The sequence below is a fragment of the Rhyacophila brunnea genome, unplaced genomic scaffold (assembly GCF_057557595.1).
Source record: "Rhyacophila brunnea isolate RB1 unplaced genomic scaffold, BYU_Rbru_1.0 scaffold_8, whole genome shotgun sequence".
Taxonomy (NCBI): Eukaryota; Metazoa; Arthropoda; class Insecta; order Trichoptera; family Rhyacophilidae; genus Rhyacophila; species Rhyacophila brunnea.
Window position 1 is genome coordinate 19,822,743 of NW_028233350.1, and position 25,402 is coordinate 19,848,144.

The 25,402-nt window shown below is 33.5% G+C and overlaps 2 protein-coding genes across 4 annotated transcripts; one reads left to right on the top strand and one right to left on the bottom strand.

Moving 5' to 3' along the window:
• Window positions 1-1,942: 1,942 nt before the first annotated feature.
• Taldo (transaldolase) lies at window positions 1,943-7,525 on the top strand. The gene is made up of 7 exons (XM_085959187.1): window positions 1,943-2,111; window positions 2,989-3,112; window positions 3,710-3,817; window positions 5,121-5,252; window positions 5,966-6,091; window positions 6,549-6,777; window positions 7,025-7,525. Exons 1-7 carry the CDS (start codon window positions 2,048-2,050, stop codon window positions 7,202-7,204), a joined length of 963 nt encoding a protein of 320 aa, XP_085815313.1. The 5' UTR covers window positions 1,943-2,047; the 3' UTR covers window positions 7,205-7,525.
• Window positions 7,512-24,438, bottom strand: Ugalt (UDP-galactose transporter). 3 transcript variants are annotated; one of them, XM_085959184.1, is made up of 6 exons: window positions 24,005-24,438; window positions 16,937-17,119; window positions 13,071-13,181; window positions 11,699-11,913; window positions 9,459-9,728; window positions 7,512-8,219 (listed from the first exon to the last, which is right to left on the bottom strand). In XM_085959184.1, the coding sequence occupies exons 1-6, from the start codon at window positions 24,036-24,038 to the stop codon at window positions 7,836-7,838; spliced, it is 1,197 nt and encodes a 398-aa protein (XP_085815310.1). In that variant the 5' UTR covers window positions 24,039-24,438; the 3' UTR covers window positions 7,512-7,835. The 3 variants fall into 3 exon arrangements, with proteins under 3 accessions (XP_085815310.1, XP_085815311.1, XP_085815312.1); XM_085959185.1 differs by lacking the exon at window positions 16,937-17,119; XM_085959186.1 differs by lacking the exons at window positions 16,937-17,119; window positions 24,005-24,438 and adding an exon at window positions 15,031-15,126.
• Between the last annotated feature and the right edge of the window lie 964 nt (window positions 24,439-25,402).

Here is a 25,402-nt window from a genome sequence, read left to right on the forward strand (position 1 = left end):
ACGAGTATTATTTCTCCAGTAACCATTCACGCAATATGAACCGAAAAGTAATTTTTAAACTTAGTTTCCAGGTATATATTATCCAATATAATATAATCAAATTATATTATCGACCAAGGGTACTTGATGGAATTAAAATTGAGCGTAGTTATGCACAAAGCAGCCGAGCCACACAAACTTCAAACAGAGATAGAAGCACTTTTATGTAAATTGTGTTTTTTTAAATCAGCAAAGTCTCTGTATACTTTTTATACTTTTTGAATGATAGATATTATTTATATATATGATTTTGTATAACTTTTGAAGAGATAAAAGCATATAATCTATGAAATTTTGGTGTTTTAGCAGTCCAGGGTGTTTTGTGTAAAACGATTTTTTTTAGAATGTTCATTCTGCAGAATGCAGCCATCTCTTATTTTTTGTAAGAAAAGTCTTTATTTTTGATTATTTTCTTTAAAAATAGCCTTCTAAGTTACTAAATTATTATGAGAATTGCAAAATTCTGAAAATAATTCGAAAAACTTGTAAATTATACATCAATATTTAGCTGCCTGGCACTATTTTTTATATGAAAAATCTGTATATTATTTTATATATAATAAAATGAAAAACATATTATAATGTAATTGAGAAAATAATGTTTATTAATTGAATGTAGAAAAACTCACCTTAAAGTCACGATTTTAAAAATTAAGTAAGTACATAATATTATCATTTGGCTGCTTTCTGCAGAACGAATATAGCATATTTTTAGAACGCATTTATATGAGATTTTTGTATGACAACAGCTTGGCTGATTTGTGCAGAACGTAAAACAAACGTGTGAGATTATGGAAATCACAATAACTCATTTTTTCAAAATTGTAGCTTGGCTGCTTTGTGCATAACTACGCTCAATTAATAATTCATAAATATAAATTTACCAAATAAACAGGAATTAACTGTATTAGATGACAGTGTGTATTCACCATTGGTAGTGTCTGAAGACGCCGAAAGGCGATACTCGGATCGCAGAAAGTTACTCAAAAAGAACAGTAAAAAAATTAAATCAATTAGAATATACTTAATCAAATATTTGCAGACATGCTGCTCTATTCGAAAAACTTGTCTGGTCGTTCTCGCAGTTTCTTGTATGAGTTATAAAATTCTTCTGTTAAAGTGCTTTCTATATTGATTTCATTGGCCCCATCTTTTACTGCAAAGTGTTCCATTTAAAATAGGAGTTTTCCAGTAAAAACTTTTCTGTGTTTATGGTTTCCTATCCCTGATTTGACGCTGAATACGACCGGACGCGCGCGAGCTACTGCGGGCACTCTACCTGCGCCTGTCCCCGCACCTATTCCGCGCGGTACACTCCCGATCACTACGGCCAAGCGCAGAGTTTGCCAATGTACAGACCTACAAACTTATCTGGAGAATGGTCAAAAATTGAACTACGAACTACCATAGGACGCCATATTGAAAGACGTCATTCGAATGTCAGATTTTCCCAGTTACGAGTCGTGATTAGGCAGTTTTCGATAGTGGCTCCCCCACTCATTCTCCAGATAAGTTTGTAGGTCTGTAGAAGCCTTTCATATACGCACAATGCATAAGTAGACATTATTTTTGTAAATATTTTCTTCTTGAAATTGAAAAAAAAAGATATTGTATTTTAGCGTTGTTTCAAATATACTTTATAAAAGCCACAAATTTGATCGTATTAACGAATCAATTCTCGCCAATTTTAATTATTAAGCGAAATCTACCTATCGTGTTCTATTAAATTTTCAACTTATTAACCTAAAATAAAAATACATTTGCAACGTACATTTTTCTGAAGGCGTTTTCAGTATTATTTTTCTTCTTAAAAAATCTTCAAAAAAGAGTCAGAGAATATTTTTATTATATTCATATATTAGTCTATGATTATACTCTTTTTGGCAACATTATTCCTAACGTCATTGAAAGGTCAAAATCTTGCGGTGACACTTGGAAAAGTCATTGCGCGGTTTCTTCCAGTTAGAAGTGTTACTTATTGAACGGAGTTTCATATTATAAAATAAAGATGAGTTCCCTTGATCAACTAAAAACCATGACAGTCGTTGTCGCAGATACTGGAGACTTTGAAGGTAGGTATTTTCATATTAATGTTAGGTACATCATTATTTCGGACACGTTTTATTGATGTATTTTTCAAGTGAAAGGGTCTTTGGAATTGAAAAATGATTTGTATCTGCCGCCCATGTGACAAAGTGTTAGACCATGACCCGTTAAATAAATTGCCATACATTCTAATCGTTTACTCGAATTTGATCTTCAAATGATCTTGTTTATTTTATTACTGAAATCGTTTTAATTTTGAGGCTTTCCCACTTCAGTGCTATCATAATATATCTCATTATGTTTGTACGGAAAATTTTGTAAATGGATATGATCGAATTTCTCCGTGTAATTGAATAGTTTTTTCCCATATTATGCTAAAAAAATATAAGTATAATAATATGTATTGTATTCCAATATAGGTACATACATAGAGCATGCTCAATTAGTGCGATGCCATAGAATCTTTATTTGGTTTTACATTATACAATACTTTCCTATGTTTTGGATAATATCTTTTGATGAGTTAATTTAGAAAATTTAGATTACTTGAATGAAGTTGACCTCACAAATAAATGTCAGAATAATAATGTTTTATCATTCTACAGGTATATCCGAGTAAATAAATTCCTTATTTCAGCATATACTAGAACTTCATTTTTCATTCTCAAACTACCTATATCAATATTCCAGGTCACGATAATATTGTATTGAGCGAGCTCAAATCTCTAAAAATCAAAGCAATTTGTATTCACTCGTTGGAAAAGCGATAGTCTTGCACTCATCATGCGATGTTGATACAGAACCTTTTATTCAATATTCTATAAATTTGTATATTCCACAAATGTAGAAGAATGATGAAGGTGTAATGTAAATGAGCTGAGGTTGTTATAATACTATTTACAGCTATGAAAGCTTACAAGCCCAGGGATGCGACAACCAACCCCTCTTTAATTCTGTCTGCGGCTGGCATGGAACAATACAAACCGCTCATCGATAAAGCTATCAAATATGGACAAGCTAATGGATCGTATGTATTTTTATCTCTAATACATATAAATTTGTACTTTGCTGATGGACACATTTTTGTATCCAAATTGCAAATCAGGAGTTTTTTTTCTAATTTGACATTTGGAATTATATTCTTTTTGATACTGCAATGCTCAAACAAGCTTTGCAAATAAGTGCAGTATGACAGCATTCTAACCGGCACATCAGAGCACTGTTGTGAAAAGACAGTATGGGAGGAAATCAGATATACACATGCAAGTGATATCATAATGTTATTTGTATGTACGTTCAAAGGAAACAATTTTTTTTAAACACATTTTGCTATACCTACATAGGAAAATGCCTTAGTTGGTGTATTAAAATTTCAGAATCGACCATTAATTTTCTTATCAGCCTAAATCGATACCATGTATGAACCATGCTGGAAACAACACTGTATGAATGATTCAATACTAGAAGAACTTTATATGAAATACACGAAGGTTTTTTTGTTACTCCTAACATTTTCAAAAATTGTTCATTTGCGATATTGTACTCACACTGACAATGTCACAGTTTTACTTCCATCATTGAATTACATATTTACTATGCTATGATTTCTGTGTTTTGTTTTCAGCACCAAGAATGAGAAAATTTCAGAAACAATGGATATGCTCTGTATCTTGTTTGGTTGTGAAATTCTCAAAATTATTCCTGGAAGAGTTTCAACTGAAGTTGATGCAAGGTAAAGAATATTCCTTATCAACTAACAACATTCCTAAACACTGCAAACATAAACTCCTTGTCTGGTCAACTTTCATATTTATGCATTTATGGACCGGAGCGCCGTTCCAGTTCATAAGATCCTCAAAATTATCGCTCTGTCTCATGGAAAAAATAATTTGACTGTCAGAGCTAAATAGGCCATATAACAAAAAACACATAAAATTAGATAACTATGTTAATATTTTCGTAAAATTATCGAGCACTCCGGTTCGTAAAATTTTCCATTTCATGCGCTGTATTTATGGATAAAAATGAGACAGTTTCTACTGCAATATATTTGATTTTTTACAATTATCTGATAAGATTCCTATCTTTTTCCCAGCTAAAAATAAATTACAATTGAAGTCTCAAGTTGAAATGTGGAATAAAACATATATATTCTTCGAAATATCTTTTGATATTCTATTATGACAGGTATATAAATAATTATTTTTGAGATGCTGTTTTATAACTACTAACTTCTCTAATTCAGTTACTTGACACTACCTCTCATATATGTACAGTAGAACCGCGATTATCCGGAATTCTTTTTGATCATCAGTTTCGTATGGATTATTAGAAAAAGGGACAATTTAAAATGTATAAGTACATAATTATTAAAAAGAAAAGAATTTTTCAAAAATTAGGTTCTGAGAGTAAAATAGTGATGTTTTATTAGTTTTTCGATTATCAGGACTAACCACAATTAGTCCGCATAATCGATGTTCTACTTTATACGGTTGTGTTCTTTTGTAGCAGATATTCTAAAAAATTACAGGGCGTTTTACGTGGGCGAATTCAGTGAAGCGTTGAGCGGCACGCGCAACTCAAACGTATAACCGTGTTGTGAAAATGTTTGTAAACAGTATTTTTTTGTTTTTACGTTTGAGTTGCGCGCGCCACTCATAGCTTTGCCGACGTCGCTCACGTAAGATGTAGTGTTAGGTGGCATTGTCATTTTTGTACTAATCAAATATGTACCCAACATGCTATATAATGAAAATAATAAACTGAAGCCTTCATTTTTAATACCATACGTTTAAACTCTTCACAATTCTAATGTCACAAATAACACAATCATTTGAACCATTTGAATAAAAATTAATGAAAAATAAGCATGTATTTGTATAAGTTAATTAAATTTCAGCTGATTTTTTTTTAATTACATATAGACTGTGTTGTAATAATGTTAAATTTTGTCTATTATCCCTATGCTTTGTAGTGATGGTGCTATTTAGCTGTCATTGGTTAACAATAAACAATATTATTCTATATATTTTCAGGCTATCATTTAATAAGGAGGCAAGTATTGCGAAGGCATTAAAACTTATTAAACTATTCCACGATAATGGAATTCAAAAAGAGAGGGTTTTAATTAAGCTCGCTTCTACCTGGGAAGGAATCCAAGCTGCAAGGTGAACTTTATTTTAATTATTTTCTTTTGGTTCATCTTCATATGCATTGGAATAATTTTCTACAAACTAGTCATGTTTGTGGTATTTTTCTAACTTGATAGGGCACTATAGCTATATTATCACTCTTTAATTATGTATTGTTACCAGTAATATATTTTGTTGAACTTTGAACTAGTTTCAATTGGATGCATGATTCAATATATATATCTATGAACACGGGTCAACGAGTCTCAAGAAATTAAAACAAGAATTGAGATTGCAAGGAATGCATTTTTAAAAATGAGACGCCATATGGTTCGCTATCACATCTACTCAATTCTCTTCTCCATACGGACACATAACCAATAAATATCACGAAGAGTTTGAAGTCTTCGAGGTGTCTCTATATAGATGAATACTCAAAATCCTTCGCACTGATATTATGACAGATGTTGACAATATTATGCTACAAATGATCCTGCAATGCGAAAAATGACTTACAGCTAATTTAATCATTCTTTGTAACCCATTTTTTAGCTTCACATTCATAATATATAATTTAATATTTGTTTGGAGGGGTTATTACAGGAAATTGACTCAAACAGATAGGAGCACGGTTTTATTATTTAATTTGGGAGTAATATTACTTGATCATAGATATTTTATCAAGTTAAAACAGTATGATAATTATAATTGAGAAATTCATTTGTAAAATGTGTTCGTTTTGTTTTAAGGGAGCTGGAAAAGAATCATGGAATCCACTGTAATCTGACTCTACTTTTTTCCTTCAGTCAAGCGGTAGCTTGTGCTGAAGCCGGAGTAACTCTTATATCTCCATTTGTGGGACGAATTATGGACTGGTAATGTATCATCTTTTTATTACAATACATTTTGTAATCATAGGACCCTGCTTGATTTCTCAATTCCAAGAATATTTTTGAAATGCTTTCTAACATAAATAACATATTTTTGTGAACTCATTGAACAACTACTTACTATTTAAAATCATGAGAAATATATTGTCAAATACTTCCACATTTTCTATTAAAACAGTAAAATTACATTAACTTGTGTTGTAATTATTTAATTGTCTATAATTTATTGGCCTGTGATGCTTTGTATTGTAAGTATTGGGTATTGTATAGATACTCATAACTAAATATTATGAAGTAGCCAATGTTTACTGGTAAAATGGGGGCTATGTTTTACCACATGCAAGCTCACATCCATTTCCTATATGTTTCTCATTTTTGCTCAAAAGCGTTCATTGGTTGACCTAACGTCTTTTTTATACTCATATATTATTTCATGTTCCAGGTACGTTGCCAACACGGATAAGAAATCCTTCACTCCCTTCGAAGATCCTGGAGTGATTTCTGTCACAGAAATCTATAACTACTACAAAAAGTTTGGATATAAGACTGAAGTAATGGGTGCATCATTCAGAAACACGGGGGAAATTCGTGCTCTGGCCGGCTGCGATCTCCTCACAATAAGTCCCAAACTGCTCCAGGAACTTGAAGATTCCAAAGAACCGATCAAAAAGGTAAACTTATTTTCAATATTAATAAATTTATATTTCATATTTTTATGTTCACCATCCTAGATAATTCTTTTTTTGCTGTGAAGCTAACCTCTAATGACTTTAATTGGGCACATCCAGTAGACCATTCTGCTTTCAGCTTATCTTTTTAAATAATCAGTAATTACCGTTAAAGTACCCTGTGAATTAATAAAGAAAATTGAGATGACAGTGATTTTTGGAAATATTTGATGAACATGATGATTTTCAGGCCCTGGATCCTGCAGTTTCGAAAAATCTATCTCTCGAAAAAGTATCACTGTCTGAGGCGGCTTTCCGCTGGGAACTGAATGAAGATCAAATGGCCACCGACAAACTGTCAGATGGAATCAGAAAATTCGCAGCTGACTCTCGTAAACTGGAGAAAATGTTGGAGTCTATGTTGTCTTAAAAATTCCCAGAACAAGCTGTTTATATTCTTTTGTACATTTACACAGCCATAAATGTTATAGACTTGAAAAAAAAATAACTCTAGAAATAAGTGCATTAATCAAGTGTAAATTTTTTGATCTGAACTCTGTTTACAAGTGGTGGCATATACCTAACTGTAATTTAAATAGTTCATAGCGGTTGATAACATTCCTAAGTCTTTTATGTATTTAAAATATAAAAAAATACATTCCTAAGTAGGTACTTATATATTTTTTTTAAATTTTTATGGTGCTCAAAAATTTGGTATTTTTTTATGAAATAAATAATTTTTTTACTGGGATTTTTTAATTTATTCCTATTGGCATCCTTTTACATGTTCATTATCTCCCATTATTATGTAATAATAACACAATCGGTTTCGTAAATTTTGTATAAGAAAATATCTTAACTAGCAAATATATTATAATACTTAAAACATTTGATTATTCAAATATGACTTAAAACTGATAATAAATGCATTTCACTTCGTTACTTAACAATAAGTACCCTATAAAAATCACATACTTAATATATACTTTATATTCACGTTTTTTAAAACAAAAATAATTTACTTCAGAAAAAAATAATAAAGAAAGAGAATGCAGTTCTGATTAAATCTGCTCGGTCAACAAGCCTTTCAGCGGTACTCTTGAACTGTTGGCACTTTTGGGTTCGAACCCGTATAAAAATATTGAACCGATCACCATCATGGTTCCCAGTGAGAATTGGACAGTTAGGTTAAAATTAAATAGATATATGGACACTACACAAGAAATAACGATGGCCAGAGACGTGGCGAATCCTTTAAGGATGTTGTCGGCGTATTTGACGACCACGGCGACAATGAGGCCGCCTCCAGCTTGCAGGCAGACCAAATACCATACGAAGGCGTCAAACCCGTTCAGCAACTGACTTGGTGATCCGCCTCCAAACAGATACGTTATCAGACCAAAAGGTAGTGATAATAGACTCAGTTGAACATTTCGCATCCACACCTGTTGAAGAAGGAATGAACTCGTAATATTGCACAAATGCTTTAAGAGGTATATTGTATAAAATATATTACTTCCTGACTTAAGCCTGCCTACCTTTACCCTAGGGATATCACATCGAAAGAAAATGTACCAATACTGGTCTTATATAAAAAGAATTTATCCTTTCTTGAGACCCTCCCTGGACAAAATTATCGATACTTTTTTGACATCCCTACTTTGCTATTTCGAATGCCGAAAAAAGTCATCAAAGTCAGGTACTATGGCCATACCAAATAATTCATACTTTTGTCAAAGGGACTATAATATTTGATAGACTTCAATGCATAAGGACAAAATCAAATAAAATCTTAAATGCAATTAATCGGTTCTAGACCAGCGAGATCAAACCTTTTTATGCTTGGTGCCAAAAATCTAAAGAAATATTGATTAGAAACAGCATTATTATTATTGTTGATTTATTACTGTACATTAACAGATAATATGTATGTTTCACCAGTGCCCCCCTCCACAAAGTATATCAGAAATAGTGTAGAAATATTTTGTTTCCCAAATCTAATGAAAAAATCTCAAAATGTAGCACAATAATGTTAACCTGTTTGTTGTATACATATTCGCTTAATAAAAATCGTAAAATAGTTTTACATGTTTGGAAATAACAGAGATAACGTAATTTACCATAGTAGGTATTATTTGAATGACTTTCAATATATTTCATTAAATAAGCCAATAATTGATTTCTAATAGAAATCGTTCCGTGTGTTGATAATTCTCTCGAGTGGCACACATACTGTAAGTTCACTACCACTATTATAGATTATGCAAAAAATCACCGGATGAACGATACCGAATGAAAAAAAAGTGAAATCAAAGATAGTAAACATAACATTTTATTTTTATCCAAATTTATTGGACTAAAAAAATATTAAATGTAGTTGAATTTTGTTAAGAATTGATGAGGTTACACTTCCTGTCCTGCATAACACATTCAGTAATAAAATTCAATTGACATTATATTTTACTTTTCTTGAATTAGTTACTGAAAGTAATACTGAGTGTAATAAAATTATTTGATATTAGGTACATAAAGATTTTTTACTTTATAAAGGCGCACCCCCACTCTACTGGACCGGATGCGCAGTAGCAAAATTCAAGGGAGAGATAATTTCTAATCGGTCTGCGTACCCGGTTGGTGGAGTGGGGGTGCTACTTCCTGCCTGAAGCGATAAAATTCCAACTTACCGAAATGTCAGATCCTTTGAGCATTTTCTCAAAATAAATTCCTGCAAATCCTGATATAAAACACGCCGCTAATGCTGCAGAGAAGCCTAACAATCTGGATTGTTCCGCACTAGTGGCGTCTGTGGGGGGAAGGGGCTCTGACGACAACTGAACTAGAGCCACACCGGCAGCTAAGAGGGCTAACGCCCCCCACTGCCATTTCTTTAACACTCGTCCGAGAACTAAGACAGCAAAAAATGCCGTTGTCAAAAGTTTCAGTTGGTATGTCACCTAAAAAAAACAAGTATATACATAAATCTCTCACTATATTTTAACATAGCATGATGTAGTGACAATATGGATAACATAAGTATGAATTATAGATGTCAAATTTTTTTTTTCGACCATATCCGATCCTAATAGGATCATATCGTCACTGTTCTGGCAGAAAACACTATTTCGAAAAAAAAACATATATTGAGTTAGTACCAAAATGTTCCTTATTTACGGAAACTGGATGTTTGGAAGTCTGGAAACCTTCTTATTAAATAAACAGTCTTTATTTTAAAGTCATCCTTTTTACGATTACTTAATAAACTCACATGATAGACCATTATTTCAAATATTTTAACAACTTCAAAGTCAAATTACTCAAAACTAGTATTCTCCAGTTAGTGTGTTCTGCCAGAACAGAGACGATATGGGCCTCCACAGAGTAGAGGTATGTATTAACAGATTTTGTTTTTACGAGAAATGGATCTCAGCCACTTGCTCAACCTATTAGGTCCATACCCTGGCTCACACACAAATTGAAAAACAATATGTGTACTTGCCAGACCCAGGATTCGAACCTGGGACCCATGGCGTTATAGTCCAACGCTTAATCCGCGCGGCCACCGTGGGTTAATAGAAAATCATTAAATATAGGGGCAGTACAAATTAAGATTGTGAATATTAAAATGATATTGCAATATGAATGCAATGATAAAATTGACAAAAACAGTTCAATTAGTATTTAAAATATCAAAGAGTAACAGTAAAATTTCTTTAGTCAATAATAATAAGTATGTATTATTCTAATGTGGTATTCTGTTTGTTAACACAGTTATGTACACATTGTGCAGCTGGCGTGTCCAAATTTATGGTCTTCATATTATAACTATTTAATTAAAATGAAAATGGGTAATTATTAAATAGCTAAATAACACATTTTTCAATGACTGCAGTCCATTAATAATTTAAAAAGCATTATTTATTTCATTCATTCATTCAAAACTAAATAAATTATTTATACTAAATAGGGTAAATTTCCTCTTTTCAGCTTGTTACGTTAACAGACTTAAGGAGTTAGGCATTCGCCCAACGCATTGGGTCTTTACTTTGGATCAAACAGCGATTTTGCCAAACACGGGGTTAAAACCTGCAACCCTCACAACAGAAGTGGATACTCGACCACTACTGTTTACTAATAGTAAAAACTTACTGAACTAATAAAAAAATAATATATTTGGCACTATGAATTCAATAAAGCAGAGGTTTTGTGCACCTTGGCCCAAATTCAGAGCATTGATGCAATCACAACAATTAAATTGTATGCTTCTATGGATGTTTTCTCTAGGCGGTAGTCAAATTTCAACATAGCATACTGCTCATTCCTTAATTGCTGATATTACGCACAGAATCGAAATCCACTTGGAATGATAAATGTGGGTAGCTGTGTCTAGCTTGGTTCTAAGATTTGTGGAACAGTGTGGTTTTATATAGGGTTATCAAATAAGAGATATATATTTTTAATTTTTCTCTCAATAAGTTGATTATGTCACGAACTGTATGGCATTTTCTACTATCCTGTTGGAACCACATATCGTCCAGATCAAAATTGTCTAATTCATGCCAGAAAAAATCAGTAATCATGTTTCTGTAGCGTTCTCCATTGACTGAATTTTGCATGAGTTTTCATGATCAACATTGCATGAATTTTCCAATTAAATTTAGTAAACTCTGTAGATCGATTATTTCGACCATACATTTCGCATAATGCCCGAAACGTAGCTCGAATAGATTCATTATTGTAGTAATAAATTTTAACAATTTGTATATGCTGTACAACTGGGTATCTTTCCATGATGATTTGCCAAACAATACTGAATACAAATGTCAATTTTGGTCAATTGGGAATCAGAAAAAAACTCTATATAGGTTCATTTGTCTAAAACCAATAAATTAAAGTAAGTTTTTTTATTTAAAAAGATTATAATCACCTGATATGTTGCTGCATCTAGATTTGAAGCAGATACATATAATAAGTTATTTTGTATGATGTACAAAACGGATGGGACAGATATTCTGAGTGTATCGAGTGGGTGATCGACTACAGTTACTTTTATCGAGTGTAGTCCGTGACTAGCGCCTCCTGATTCTATTATGACGAGCCCAACACAAACGACTAGTTTGATTAACTCTGCCATTAATACAGCTAGAAAAAATTACAAATAAAATAATTAATATGATCTTAAAAAAGATAGGCAATCCTTGATATATGTAATTGGCATCCTGTTCTCGCCTATTAGAGCTGAAATTAATAGCTTCTAACTATACCTAGAGGGAGTTGTACGAACGTTTGTATTAGGTACAACATTTGACAACGATCCCAAAATGTTTTTAGTATGGTACAATAATTGGTAGTTATAGACAAAATAGTATTGTCTCCGTTGACAGCATTATTTGTATACATAAATGAAAATGGAAACCTGTTTTGACATATCACTTTGGTTACTTACTTATAAACTGTTATTTGTGATTTTTATGTTCTTGTTCATGTAAATCAGTAGTATAGAACCTTATTTGTAAGGTCACTTTATTCTTTCTCTAATTGTCTGCAGGTATTTCTTATATAGCTTTACACTACGCATGTCTAACTTCAAGTAGGCTGTGATCTACTGTCCAGTATCAAAACTGGCAGTGATCTACCACAATCTCCCATTGTCATTCTTCAAGTTAGACAAACATATTATATTTATAAAATATGTAGGTATTATGTATATATAACACTGAGATGTTACAAATTAAATAACACTCATTACTATTTAAATAATACTCAATTTCAAGTATCAGATAATGATAAGTTTTGGCCTTCTTTTGGTCACTCGTTGCACTCATCGTCAAACTATTATCCTACTAAAGAGCATGAGAGATACTACAGCTCAGTTTAAAGTGGGTATTTTCATGTCTTCTTTTTCTCTCACTCCTACGATAAGCTTAGCGATGCAATACGATGTGTGTTTAAGCTTTAAGCGATAAATGTGCTTCTACATGGTTAATTTGATATTTTTATAACATTCAAATTTCCGCGTTAGCAGACTAAGGAAACAAAAATAGGAATTTTAGTGCTATCTTTCAAATTCTTGATTAAATTATATTTTTATGCAACTGAATATGAATGTACACGTTTTTACGCGTTCATGATTCTATTCCTACGTGTCTTTGGTGGGATCGACTAAAACCCATCCACCTACTTTCATCAATTATTGGAAAAAAATTAAGGCCAAGCAAAAACTGGTGCATTGAATCTGAACGCATTGTAAAATTCAAAACACAAATGAAATAAACTTGTTGAAAAAGAATATTAATTACCAGCAGCCGAAGAAAACATGTCGACACTCCTTGTTCGGGCATAACGCATGCTGAGTCCGAGTGCGGCATTTTGAACTGTCAGTATTACTAAACTCAGGTATTTGATGGAATCTGAAAATAAATTACACATCGATTTGATAAAAAAACAATGAATCCATTTGAGAATAATTGCTCACATCAGTTTCAATTTGTTATTTCAGTAGATCAATGTTTCTCAAACTTAGAACATGCCAGTAAGGTATACGCATGTTGTAAGTTTGAGAACAGTGTTGCCAACTTTACTGTCATTTACAAAAATATGTCAGAATAAAATGAAAATATGCTAGATGGCAGAAAAAAATATTGTTTAGACATTAAAAGAACCATTTGAAAAAAACAGTCATGATAATCAACATTATTCTCAAGAGAAAGGAGATTGAAGAGGAATTTATTGATTCACAACTAATAAATAAGCCATACAACTGAAAAATAATGCAGGAAATGCGGCGATTACATTATGATCACCTCACATGTTGTTACATGCTGATACGGTAACAAATTTAGTTTATGGTTTCGTCATTCCACAGAATATTTTGAATGATCACTATCTCTATAAATTCAATTATGGAAAGTGCCAACTCTAATTTATCAGTATTTTGAATTATTATTCATTATTCATGGTAATTTCAACTGATTTTAAGTTTTTACGTATGAGCTACACAGAGAAAACCACTAAAAACAAAGAAAACGCGATTTTGACGTGAGTCGAAAATGTGTAGGCCTGCAGAAAATGGAAAAAAAAGTTCACTGACTAGTGCGGTTTGTAATGTAGCGATCACGTGAGGAGACCTCATTCTGGCGATTTTGCTAATTGTTCAATGTTGTTACAATGTTCGTTTAAGTTTAAAGGTTCAAAATGTGCTACGGGATGGGAGCATCAGTCTGATAAATACCAAAAAAACGACATTACACAATTTTTCTCATCGCAACAGCTTACTGTGACAGCACATAACGTGATGATAATGTATCTGAGGCATAAGCGGTTTGGTCATCACTTGTGTGTAACATTTATTTTATCGATAAAATGACAGCATTTTATCAAGTAAACTGGTGTTGTATTTTAGTTATTTTATGGGGGTTAAGTTGTTTGCCGTGTCGAAAAATGCTAGATTTAATATCATACACCCGATGCGAATTTTGTAAGCTAGATGCCTATTCGAATATGCTGAAAGATCTGGCAAGAAAAACACTAAGTCGGCAACGCTATTAGATTTTACTGGCTCATCCCACTCTTGACGACGAGTTGAGATACTGAGGATTAAAAGAGCGAAGGTAACGTATAATTATTTAAAAATGGATTAGGAGCACTTTTCACATCATCACATATTTTGTACGAAACGTTATAAACAGAAATGGACATGTGGGTCTATTCTATACTTATCGACCGCTAAAGTGATAAAGTGATAAATATCAAACTTAGGGTGGGTTTGTATCAAAGTATTGGCACTTATTGTAACAATTACAATAAGATGGTTGTAATTGTTGCAATAAGTACTATATTTTAACAACACCTCTCATGCTGCTGTTAAAGTATAGCACTTATTGCAACAATTACAACCAACTTATTGTAATTGTTACAATAGGTAATATTAATATTATTGACTACGAGGAAACTAAATATTAGAATTTCAGAACATTTAGCAGCCCAAAGATTAGAGAAGGATACTACGACGGGCCGAGCATGAGCCTCGACTGGGTGTCGTACGTCGCCCATACGAGGCCCGGTAGCGAAATGTCTATGGACTAGGTATATTTCTTTCTCTTCCACTCTTTAGTGTTTTCTTTATTATGTTATCTCTTTCCGTTCTGCCACCAGTACCGTGCAGTTATGTGGTTACCAGTCAATCTTTGGTAGTCAATGAAAATATATAGGTATTCGAATGGTGGATTTATAATTACTAATATAATAATATTTAATTACCACATTTAAATAACATGCTAATTATATCTAATGGCCACCTGACACCAGTTGCGTTGGACGCAGCGAATGGGTTAAGGGGGATCCTTACGCCAACAGAGAACCTAGCGGAAAAATACGAAGCTTGCAATTAGAGATTTTTTTTTGATAATTTACAATTTCAACTGTATTAATTAATAAATATATATCTGAAAACATAAAAAAAGATTTTTTTGAAGTTATACTTCTTTAGGAGCGTTTGGAAAATCAGATCAGAGTGTATTTTTGGCATGTAACACATAATTTATTTTTTCACATGAAAAAAATCGCACTCGAAACACGATTGTTCGGGTTTAGAATTTTTCCGTTACCTAGGCAGCAAATTTATTATTATATGTAGGAAGAATTATTCCATTGCCTAGGAAACGAATTTATTATTGTTGGCCAAAATAAAAATAAAATAATTTATTTAGTGATATAAGTTAGTGTCTAGAAATAAACCAGCGGTACTCCTATAAGCGGTCCTCCTTTATTGTAGTTTTAATTGATATGGGGCTATTAAAACGTCAATTCTATCTTATATCATACTTTATTATTTGACAGATCTGAAACATGACAGGAAATGAAGATTTTTAAATGTTATACTGCCATTTCCAGATGAGTAGGGGAACTTGTCGAACGAACCTGTCATAATGTGAAATACTATAATAAAGTGTCCATAGGTGGATACGTACTGGGTTCCATTCCCAGACGAATCGATGCAATGTCTTAGGACTCTCTCTTTAGTCTATTCTTTTTCCTTTCTGTTACCAGTACCCCGTGATCAGTCGGTTACTAGTCAGGAAAATGGAAGACGAAAAAATGCTAGAATGAGTGAGAAAATACCCAGTCATTTATGATACTCGTATGATCCATCCAAAATATTTGGTTCAGTAAAGGGTTCGGAATAAGCTCGGCATCGTTCGGCTATGATCGGTTGCTAATACGGCCCGGACGACACAAGGTGGTATCGATTCGTTGTGTTTCACCCAGACGCAGCCTGTCGTGAATCATGCGAAGCACAATATGTAGTAGATTTCTATTAATATTGAGGACAGCTTTCACCTATTGAAAAAGTTTATTCAAGTTGACTTCAACTGTTTATTGGGAAACTAATCTATTCTGATGAAACTAAATTTATAATCTGAATAATAGCTACATTATGATACAGATCAAAGTGTAAAATATTAGTGGAAGGAAATGACAATTATAGTATAATTATTAATAATGGTTAGCCACTATATAGGCTGTAAGCATAATATCTATTATTACTATGGAAATATTGCGCATGGTATTTTGTTCAATATTAAAAATAATTGCATTAATTTGAATCCAAGCCATTACATGATGTATGGTACTTATTATAAACAGACTAATAATTAATATTAGACAGAACCTTATAACGTCAAATTCAGTAATTGTTTTATCAATCAACATGCGTATTTGAATTTTATTGTGTGGACTAAATGGGTTGAGGTAATGGCCAACACCAAATGCTCATAAAAACAGCCTTAAGATAATGTGAATGCAATTAGTGTGGAGGTTGATAATATTAAAATAAATGATGGTGAACCTTCTCCTGAAGATAGCTTAAAAATTGAATATAAGTACTTAATTATTTAAAAAAAAAAATGCTTTTATATATTGTTATATATACCTATAGGTATATCCAGTGGCGGCTCGTCCATATGCACTGCAGAACTACGGCACCCCCAAGCAAATTGAGAAAAATGTAATATTATAATATACATAAATTTATGTATATTATATGAAAATATCAATATTATTTAAGCATGTATTAAGCTTGCCCGCAAACCGATATATCCAATAATTATCATACACCGCGATACTAATATCAGAAAGTGACGCATCGCGTGATTTTGTGCAGTACCATTTTCAATGGAATATGCTCGAGTGGGCCAAAAAGGGGCACAGGGAGCGGGATTCGCAGCTAGGAGCTTGGTCTGGTACTGCCACTCTGGCAATATTTCATGTTGCGTGCGGGTACAGCGGCTCTGACCGCGACGCGACGTGCGGCGCGACAGCTGTTGAGAGCAACTAAAAGGGGATAGATCTTTTTTCAAGGAAAAAAGACACAAGAATCAATTTTATAATGAAATAAAAATACATATAACGTTTAATTTTAATAATTTTCATGTTAATAGTAAAAAATAATCCAAATAAACATTTTTTTTATATTTTTAATCAACCGCAGCACCCCCAGATATAATATCCACGAGCCGCCACTGGGTATATCATAAAAATAGCAGTAAACAATAAGTGAAAATAAAATAATTAATAATTGTGTTCATGAAGAAAAAATCTATTCTCTAAAAATCTGCTGTCGTGGTGCAGTGCATAAGGCGCTGGCCTTTCATCCGGGAGCTCCGAGTTCAATCTGAGTGAGGTCACTACATATATATGTGATTTTTCTGAAAGCCTGGGTATCTATCATAGTTTAACTTCTATTACTATGTACACAACTTGTCTTGCGTACTTCCCGGGTCCTTTCGGATGTTACGGTACTAAAAATTCTCCATAACTCCTTAGTTAGAAGCAGACTTGAGAATAGGTCTATCGTTTGGGCCCTGCATCAGTTGAAGTATGGCCTTATGGTGGAGAGAGTCCAAAAGAAATTTTTGAGACTCCTTTACTTTCGGCTGTATGGATATTATCTGTGGCTCTATCCGACTGACTTTCTCTTAGGTATGCTTACATACTGTGGCTTAAAACTTAGAAGGGATCTTTATTTAGCTACATATTTTTTCCGATTTATACGCGGCGTAAATGTGAACTCTGCCATTCTTCGATCTGTTGGCTTGTGTGTCTCTGATAATTACCTTAGGAATCGAGGGTATCCGTTGTTTGTTCTCCCATGATGCAGAACTAACCTGCCATTAGTGATGCCAATTGGGAGGGCAATAACCATGTTTAATAAAATTGCTTCGGATATTGATATATTCCACCTACGTGAGGATGAGTATAGGTAGACATTGTTTTATAAATTCTTAAAATATCTGCTTAACTCATCCGGTGTAGTTCCTTGTACTTATCTACTTAATATTTTTTGTATTTACACTTTTTAATAACTTGATACTGATCTATCTCTTTTTTATGTACCTAATACTGTTTTAATAATATTTCTTTGTTTCTAAATGTCATGTTGTGAACGTCTTAAATTAATAATTTGTAATGTTCACTTTATGTAAAAACAAATAAAATTTAAATTTTGAATTTAAACCTTATGGCCTGTTGTAGTGTTATAAAAGAATATATATATATATTTTTTTTTTTGACCATGTCCGATCCTAATAGGATCATATGGGCCTCCACAGGGTGGAGGTTTGTATTAACAGATTTTATTTTTACGAGAAATGGATGTCAGTCACTTGCTCAACCTATTAGGTCCATACTCTGACTTGCTTTTCCCTCCACCACCCGCCACGTCATTGAAAAACAATATGTGTACTTGCCAGACCCAGGATTCGAACCTGGGACCCTCGACACTCGTGGGTGTGAAAGAATATATATCTACCTATATATATTATATATTTACAAAATAAATCTGCCAATGTCTGTTTGAAATTGTTACGTGGATCATGGGCTTGATGTCGCTGACCTATTTAGAACTAATATTTTTTAATAATATTTATAATCAAAAATTGAGGACAAATTTCATGTTGTAGTTTATCGTAAACTATGGAAGCTATCCATAGCTCACAAAATCTTTGTTGGGAATAACTGGTCTAGTGGAATGGAAAAAAATATGTAGAAAACCGTTCTGCCAATTCCATAGCAAATAGTATGTAATTGTTTATAAAATGCCGTTTTTAAAATAGTCCCATGTAAATTCTGTGTGATACGTAAAATAAAAATACGTCATGATCACATGTGGTAAATTCTGTCTTCAAATGCACATTCAAATAAATACTCTTGCTTGACCCTCTGTCGCCCTTACGAAGGTAACCTGAAGCCATAGGGTTCAGCGTTTTTCTTGCCAGATCTAGCATTTTTCAATGGCATCTCGCTTGCAAAAAACGCATCTGGCTTGTGGCATTTTTTGGTACCTCCAACAGCTTTAAATGTGATGAAAAAACTATAAGAAATAGTTATGTATTTTTATGCGCATCAAATTTCTGACTGTCAGATACTTAATGCAGGTAGGTCGGTAACTATTTTAGTTAGAAATAAATCACGACGAAACAATTTCATGCATTTTTAAATAATATTTTGTATATTATTCCGAATTTCCGTGTATATAAAATAATAATTTAACAATAATTAATTATTCATCTAAAAGGTATGTTCGTCTCTGCCTGTCCTACAAGAAAAAAGCACTCGTCTTCAACATGAAACGCCATTGACACAATACAGTGAAACCCCGATTCTACGGTTTTCAAGGGACCCAGAAAAAAAAACGTTAAATGCGGGATATACCTACCTATAAAAAAAAAAAAACTTATTTTTCTCATGGATTTTTTTTGACGTCTTGAATTATTTGATTGATTGAATTCTAGTTTTCTTCATGGGGGGCATTTTAGTTGCGACTTATAAAAATTCGTGATATGAGATGCGAGGCAAACCTGAGTGCCGAGCGACCTGGACCTAAAGGTCTGTATGTATCATTAACAATTCTACGAAAGCGAAATGAAAAATATTCAACAAAAACGGTCAATCGGGATAATATTTGTGACGGGACCATAATATTTAGACGATAGATCAAGGAAAACGATAGATCGGGGAACGGTTAATGCGGAATTATTTAACATTGTTCTTATGGGTATTTAACGGGACTTTCAAAAATGAAGGATCCGTGCGGGAAAACGATTTATGCGAGAACGTCAGATCGGGGTTCCACTATATAGGTATTTGTTGTTAATTTTGAAATACATTTCTGTTAAAATGTGTGGTGTTTACACGTATGGGACACCCACGGTGGCCGCGCGGCTTAAGCGTTGGACTATCACGCCGTGGGTCTCAGGTTCGAATCCTGGGTCTGGCAAGTACACATATTGTTTTTCAATCTGTGTGTGAGTCAGGGTATGGCGGAGGTTGGCGGTATCTTTATATCGCCGCCTTTAGGTCTTGGATCCATGAGCCGGTGCGCTCGAAAAGTTATTGTACGCGACCTGGCGTATGACACGGCGCTGCGTGTGTGGCAGGGGCGATGGACCACTTCTTCCAAGGGCAGACAAACGCATTTGTTCTTTCCTAATATTAAGTGGCGCATGGAGATAACCAGATTGACTCCAGACCGTTGGACTTCTCAGTTCTTAACCGGACACGGTGGTTTTGCCTCCAAGCTCTGTCAGCTTGGCCTAATAGAATCTCCGACTTGCTTATGTGGCGAATTGCAGGATGCCGATCACATCCTCTGGGAGTGTCCCTATATGTCGGTTGAAAGGGAAGAGCTTCTCAAGTCGGTCCGACCCTCAGTTGGACCGGTCGGCCATTGCGACTTGGTATCTACGAGGGAAAATTTCTCAGCTTTTAAAAAGTTTGCGGCATTATACGGCAAGCGAGAATTGACCGTAATACATTATATGGAATTAGGGATCACACACACTCTAGTGCACGCCAACCAAGGTCTTGGGAAGTTGCTCCTGGGACACTCTCGGCACAAATTTGAACAGCGCCTATCGTTCGTTACGCCACGGTATACGCCTGCATAACGGGTGTGGAGACGTGGCGGGTGGTGGAGGGAAAAGCAAGTCAGGGTATGGACCTAATAGGTTGAGCAAGTGGCTGACATCCATTTCTCGTAAAAAACAAAATCTGTTAATACAAACCTCTACTCTGTGGCGGCCCATATGATCCTATTAGGACCGGACATGGTCGGAAAAAATAAATACACGTATCGACATTTTTATGATTTTTGCACTTTTTTAGATACGCGAAAGCAAAGGTATCTTCGGACTTCGTTCTTGGTAGAATAAGTAAATTTACCTATTACTATTTTCACAAAATGTAGCGTTTATTCCTGCCTAATAGATTGTTTTCATACCCTGTCTGGCATATTTTTGTCAACCACAGTAGGCAACACTGATAGGGTTGCACTACTATATCATAACAAAATTGACTATCTATGAAACTATTTTGTTGTTTTGATTCTTTTCTTTATATTATCTACAAGAATTTTATCAGATGTCTGTGCCAATTTTTTTCATGCGTTTGGTACGGAAGTACTAAAACACGTACTACAATCAAACGTACAAAAAAACTCCACTCGTAAAAGAAAGCACTCCAATGAATATTTGCTCTAGCGTGAAAATAATGTAAAGAAACTGCAGTTAGTTTGGATTTGAAACGATTTTGCTCCTAAGGCGTAATATGGCTATCAACCGAGTATATAATAATTAAAATTTAGTAGATGAAAAGTAATTATTTTACACACCAAATGTACGAATGTGCATTTCGCGATTAATGGACAGCCATAAGAAAACAAGTCTATATCATAACCAGACTTAACGTGAGGAACTCAATGCCAGCTTGATACCAGAACAGTTTGTTTATCATGTTTCGTGACACAAAAATTCGTGACAAACACAAATTAATAGTCTCAAAGTTGTTAACAGACAATAAATGGTTTAAAACGCTTATTTTACACTCTTATCTTTATATTCATGAAAAATTATTATAAATCAAATAAACATAGAATTATTATTTCCCACTCTATATAGAGATTGATGGTGATCACCCGGAGGATCATGATGAAGGAGAAAACTAATTATTACGCCATATCCATGCAGATTCTAAGTTCACTAGAAAGACTGCCATCATCGGCTTCCGTGGCATCTAAGTATTTAAACTTGGTCGCTAGCTAGACAGACAGACTGAGGGGTATACCGGCATCATTGCATGCAGTACTGCACATTTGGTGTTCGAGATTGAGTTGACAGCGAGACTACACAGTGACATCCAATCATTCAATTGTTGAGTCAAGGATGACAGTGTCATGTCTGCATACTCCAAATTGCAGTCTTTCTTTTTATGAGTCCGTTGTATCATAATAAGGCAAGGCATATCTCACTGTTGGGGCTAACCTTACACATAATAAAATCCATCATGATTTAAAAAAAGATTCAGACAACTTAGAGTCGAGTGGAAGTCAATGCTGTATTCAGTGAGGACTACTGTACTACTTGTTCAATGCGTGTGTGCTATTTGTACTCCTCTATGCCTGTGAGCAACTTACCAATGCACATAATATGTCTCAACTTTTGACAATCGAATCTTTAGGACACACTGTTATGGCTTAAGGCTATACTTCAGCCGAGGCATGGTCTAAAATGATCGTAACTACGCGACACGCAGATTGTGCAAACGACGCGTGACGAACAAAACATAATTTGTCATAAAAATTCAACATGCATCCATTTAATGTTATGTTTATTGTTATTTAAGTAATAATAATAATATATTCATTGAGATGTTTTGTTTTTCGAGTAAATAAGTAACGTTTTTTAGTCATCTTAACACGATTTAAGAATTAATTCCTCTGACGCCATCACAAAACAAATTGACCTGCTCACAGGTCAACTATTGCTCTCCGACTGGCAACGCAAGCGAAATTATGTCCCACCTATTGCTGAAAATTATTTGCCGTTTCACTGAAGTATGCTCTACATAAGTGAAACGGCAAATAATCGCAATTCATATCACAAATATACATGCAACAAACAAAGACAATACTCTAATAAATGCAATAACATGATCATTTGGAAAGAATGAACTATGTTCTTGAAAAATAACAATATTTTTTTTTAGAATTTTAATTTAATCATCAAATCTTCAGCATTATACGAAATGCCTGTTTACACTAAATAACAACAAACGGTATATTTTAAATCCTCTTGTTGTAAAGATATGAAAACGGTAATCATATAATTTTTATTCCTACTTACTATTTCCTTATATCATATAGAATTTCATGAGCTAATTTTTTTTTTTGGAATAAGATCGGTAACATCAAAATATTACAATCTGCGTGCGGGTGAGTATTTCCAACAATAGGTGAAATGAAATTGCGCATACGTCGCCAATCGCCGAGTGGCATTCGAGCTGGCTCTACATCGATTTTTTGTGTGATGGCGTTGTAAGAATATATTCTTAAATCGTGTAAAGATTACTAAAAAATGTTATGCCTGCACACGAAAAAGAAAACATGTCAATGAATTTTATTATTATTACTAATATAACAATAAACATAACACTAAATGGACGCATGTTGAATGTTTATGACAAATTATGTTCCGTGCGGCACGCAATCCGCGCATCGCAAAGTTACGATCTTTTTAGACCATGCCTCAGCTGAGGTAACGACTGCGTTACAAAACATCCAAGTTTGTGAACTAACACGTCAGTTCACTTTGACAGATGTAATCACGAAGAGGCGCAGAATGTGGCTTGGACATCTGCTCTGGATCCTGTTCAAGAATGCTATACTACAACACTGCGACACTATACAGATACATACACCCTAGTAGCAAAACTGTATTCATTCAAAGCAGATTTCATTTCATTGTCATGACCGACCTGTGCTCTTGACACTAAAGTGATAGGGTAAAATAATAGTAGTAATATTTATATACTAGGTGGAAAGTCCACCTAAGAATGTGCGATTGACACTTGCAAAGCTTTTAGATTATAAATATAGTTGGCCTTGATATTTCGGAAGAAACTTAGAAAATAGCGCACTTCCAAGAATATGAGGTGGTTTACAGTATTTTTTTAGATACGGTGTTTGATCGGAAATGAATAAACCGTCCAAATAAATATTCTTAGGACATAAGATAAAATGAAGACATGCTCTTAATTGTTATGCATAAAATGAATGGTAACCATAATTTGACCATGTATGAATAAGTTCATATGGGCTTCCACAGAGTGGAGGTGTGTATTAACAGATTTATTTTTTGATTTTACGCTATTAATAGGCTTAAGATTGAACAATACTCACTGTCAGGTTTCTGCATTTTATCTGATGATGCCATTGTATGTGAAGATTGAGAAAATATTTTTTTCGAACTATGTTTTATATGCACATATTTTATTAAATTTATTTGTCATAGTTTAGCTGTTCTGTTGGAACTGATGCGGGTAAGTTTTTGTTTTAACGCTAACCCAGATATTTATATAAAAAATATTCATACATTGGAAAATAATATTTTACGCGATAAAACCGCGCTCAAAATAAATAAAACTGAAACTACCTTGTTACTTTCAGTAATTCCACTTAACTGGCGTAAAACATAATGTTTGACAATATAAACTAATTTACTAATATGTAATCATCACAATTAAATTTAAATTGTGCCGAACGTGAATAAAAATACCTCTATTCCACACAAATTGACACAACGGACGTTCAACAGTGAACAGACTAGTATGAATGGATTATTATTATCGCGTAACATGCTAATATGCACAATTGTGGACTTGTTATTTATTTAATTGTTAATAGTAAGTACATAATAATATGTATCTCAACTTATAACCTCACACGTACACAATTCAAATCTGACATTCAAAATTGATGACGTACAATATTATAATTTCCTAAATTTTCTCGTTACTTTTTTTTTGTAGGCAACTGAATTATGTTTTTATCAGTCTGATATGTAAGAGCTGATTTACCTTTGCACTTTGATTTATTAATGTTTTTAATTAAATTCGTAGGATAATAATTTAATGAGTTGATTGAACTTTTTACTGATTCATTTCGATGAAAAACTTTTTTTTTCATTTTTTGTAGTACATTTTAGTAAATGGCAATTCCCGCATCAATACACTTCAACAGTGTTGCCATGTCTACTGAAATTTCAGTAGATCTACTGATATTTTTTGATATTTTTGGCAATATACTGAATCTACTGATATTTCTTCATTCCACAAAATTCCCACCATCCGGGAAAAAAACGAGTCGTCTTTGAAAATTTGGGAACCTGCGGCCCGCGGCGAAATATTTCTCCTAAAAAAAACAAGCCGACCATGAAAATTTGGGAACCTGCGGCCCGCGGCGAAATTTTTTTCCTAAAACAGAAATCTACTGATTTTTTTTTACACATTCTACCAGTGTTGCCAACCGTACTATAATTATAGTATTTTTGTACTATAATTTTCGTACGATATAAAACAGGTATAGTACGCCCAAAATACTATAATTTTGAGAAATCGGAAAAAAGGTTGCCAATAGAAGAAAAACAACGTCAAAATAATCCGTGAGAAGCAAAAAAAATAATCCCCATGTCTAAAAGAAAGTGACGTTAGCCACAGGTTTGCAGTTTGCAAATGCATAATTCATAAAACGGCCGCTAGTTATAAACTACACAAAAAAAACAGTACTATAAAAGATTGT

Bases quoted from the DNA above. Each gene is read 5' to 3' on its own strand.
- Taldo (XM_085959187.1), top strand. From the start codon at position 2,048: ATGAGTTCCCTTGATCAACTAAAAACCATGACAGTCGTTGTCGCAGAT. The intron at 2,112-2,988 runs GTAGGTATTTTC...TACTATTTACAG, and splicing joins AGATACTGGAGACTTTGAAG to CTATGAAAGCTTACAAGCCC. The intron at 6,778-7,024 runs GTAAACTTATTT...GATGATTTTCAG, and splicing joins CCAAAGAACCGATCAAAAAG to GCCCTGGATCCTGCAGTTTC.
- Ugalt (XM_085959184.1), bottom strand. From the start codon at position 24,038: ATGGCATCATCAGATAAAATGCAGAAACCTGACA. The intron at 13,182-16,936 runs GTACTGCACAAA...ATTTATTTTCAG, and splicing joins AGCATATTCCATTGAAAATG to ATTCCATCAAATACCTGAGT. The intron at 8,220-9,458 runs GTAAGTTGGAAT...CTTCTTCAACAG, and splicing joins TCAAAGGATCTGACATTTCG to GTGTGGATGCGAAATGTTCA.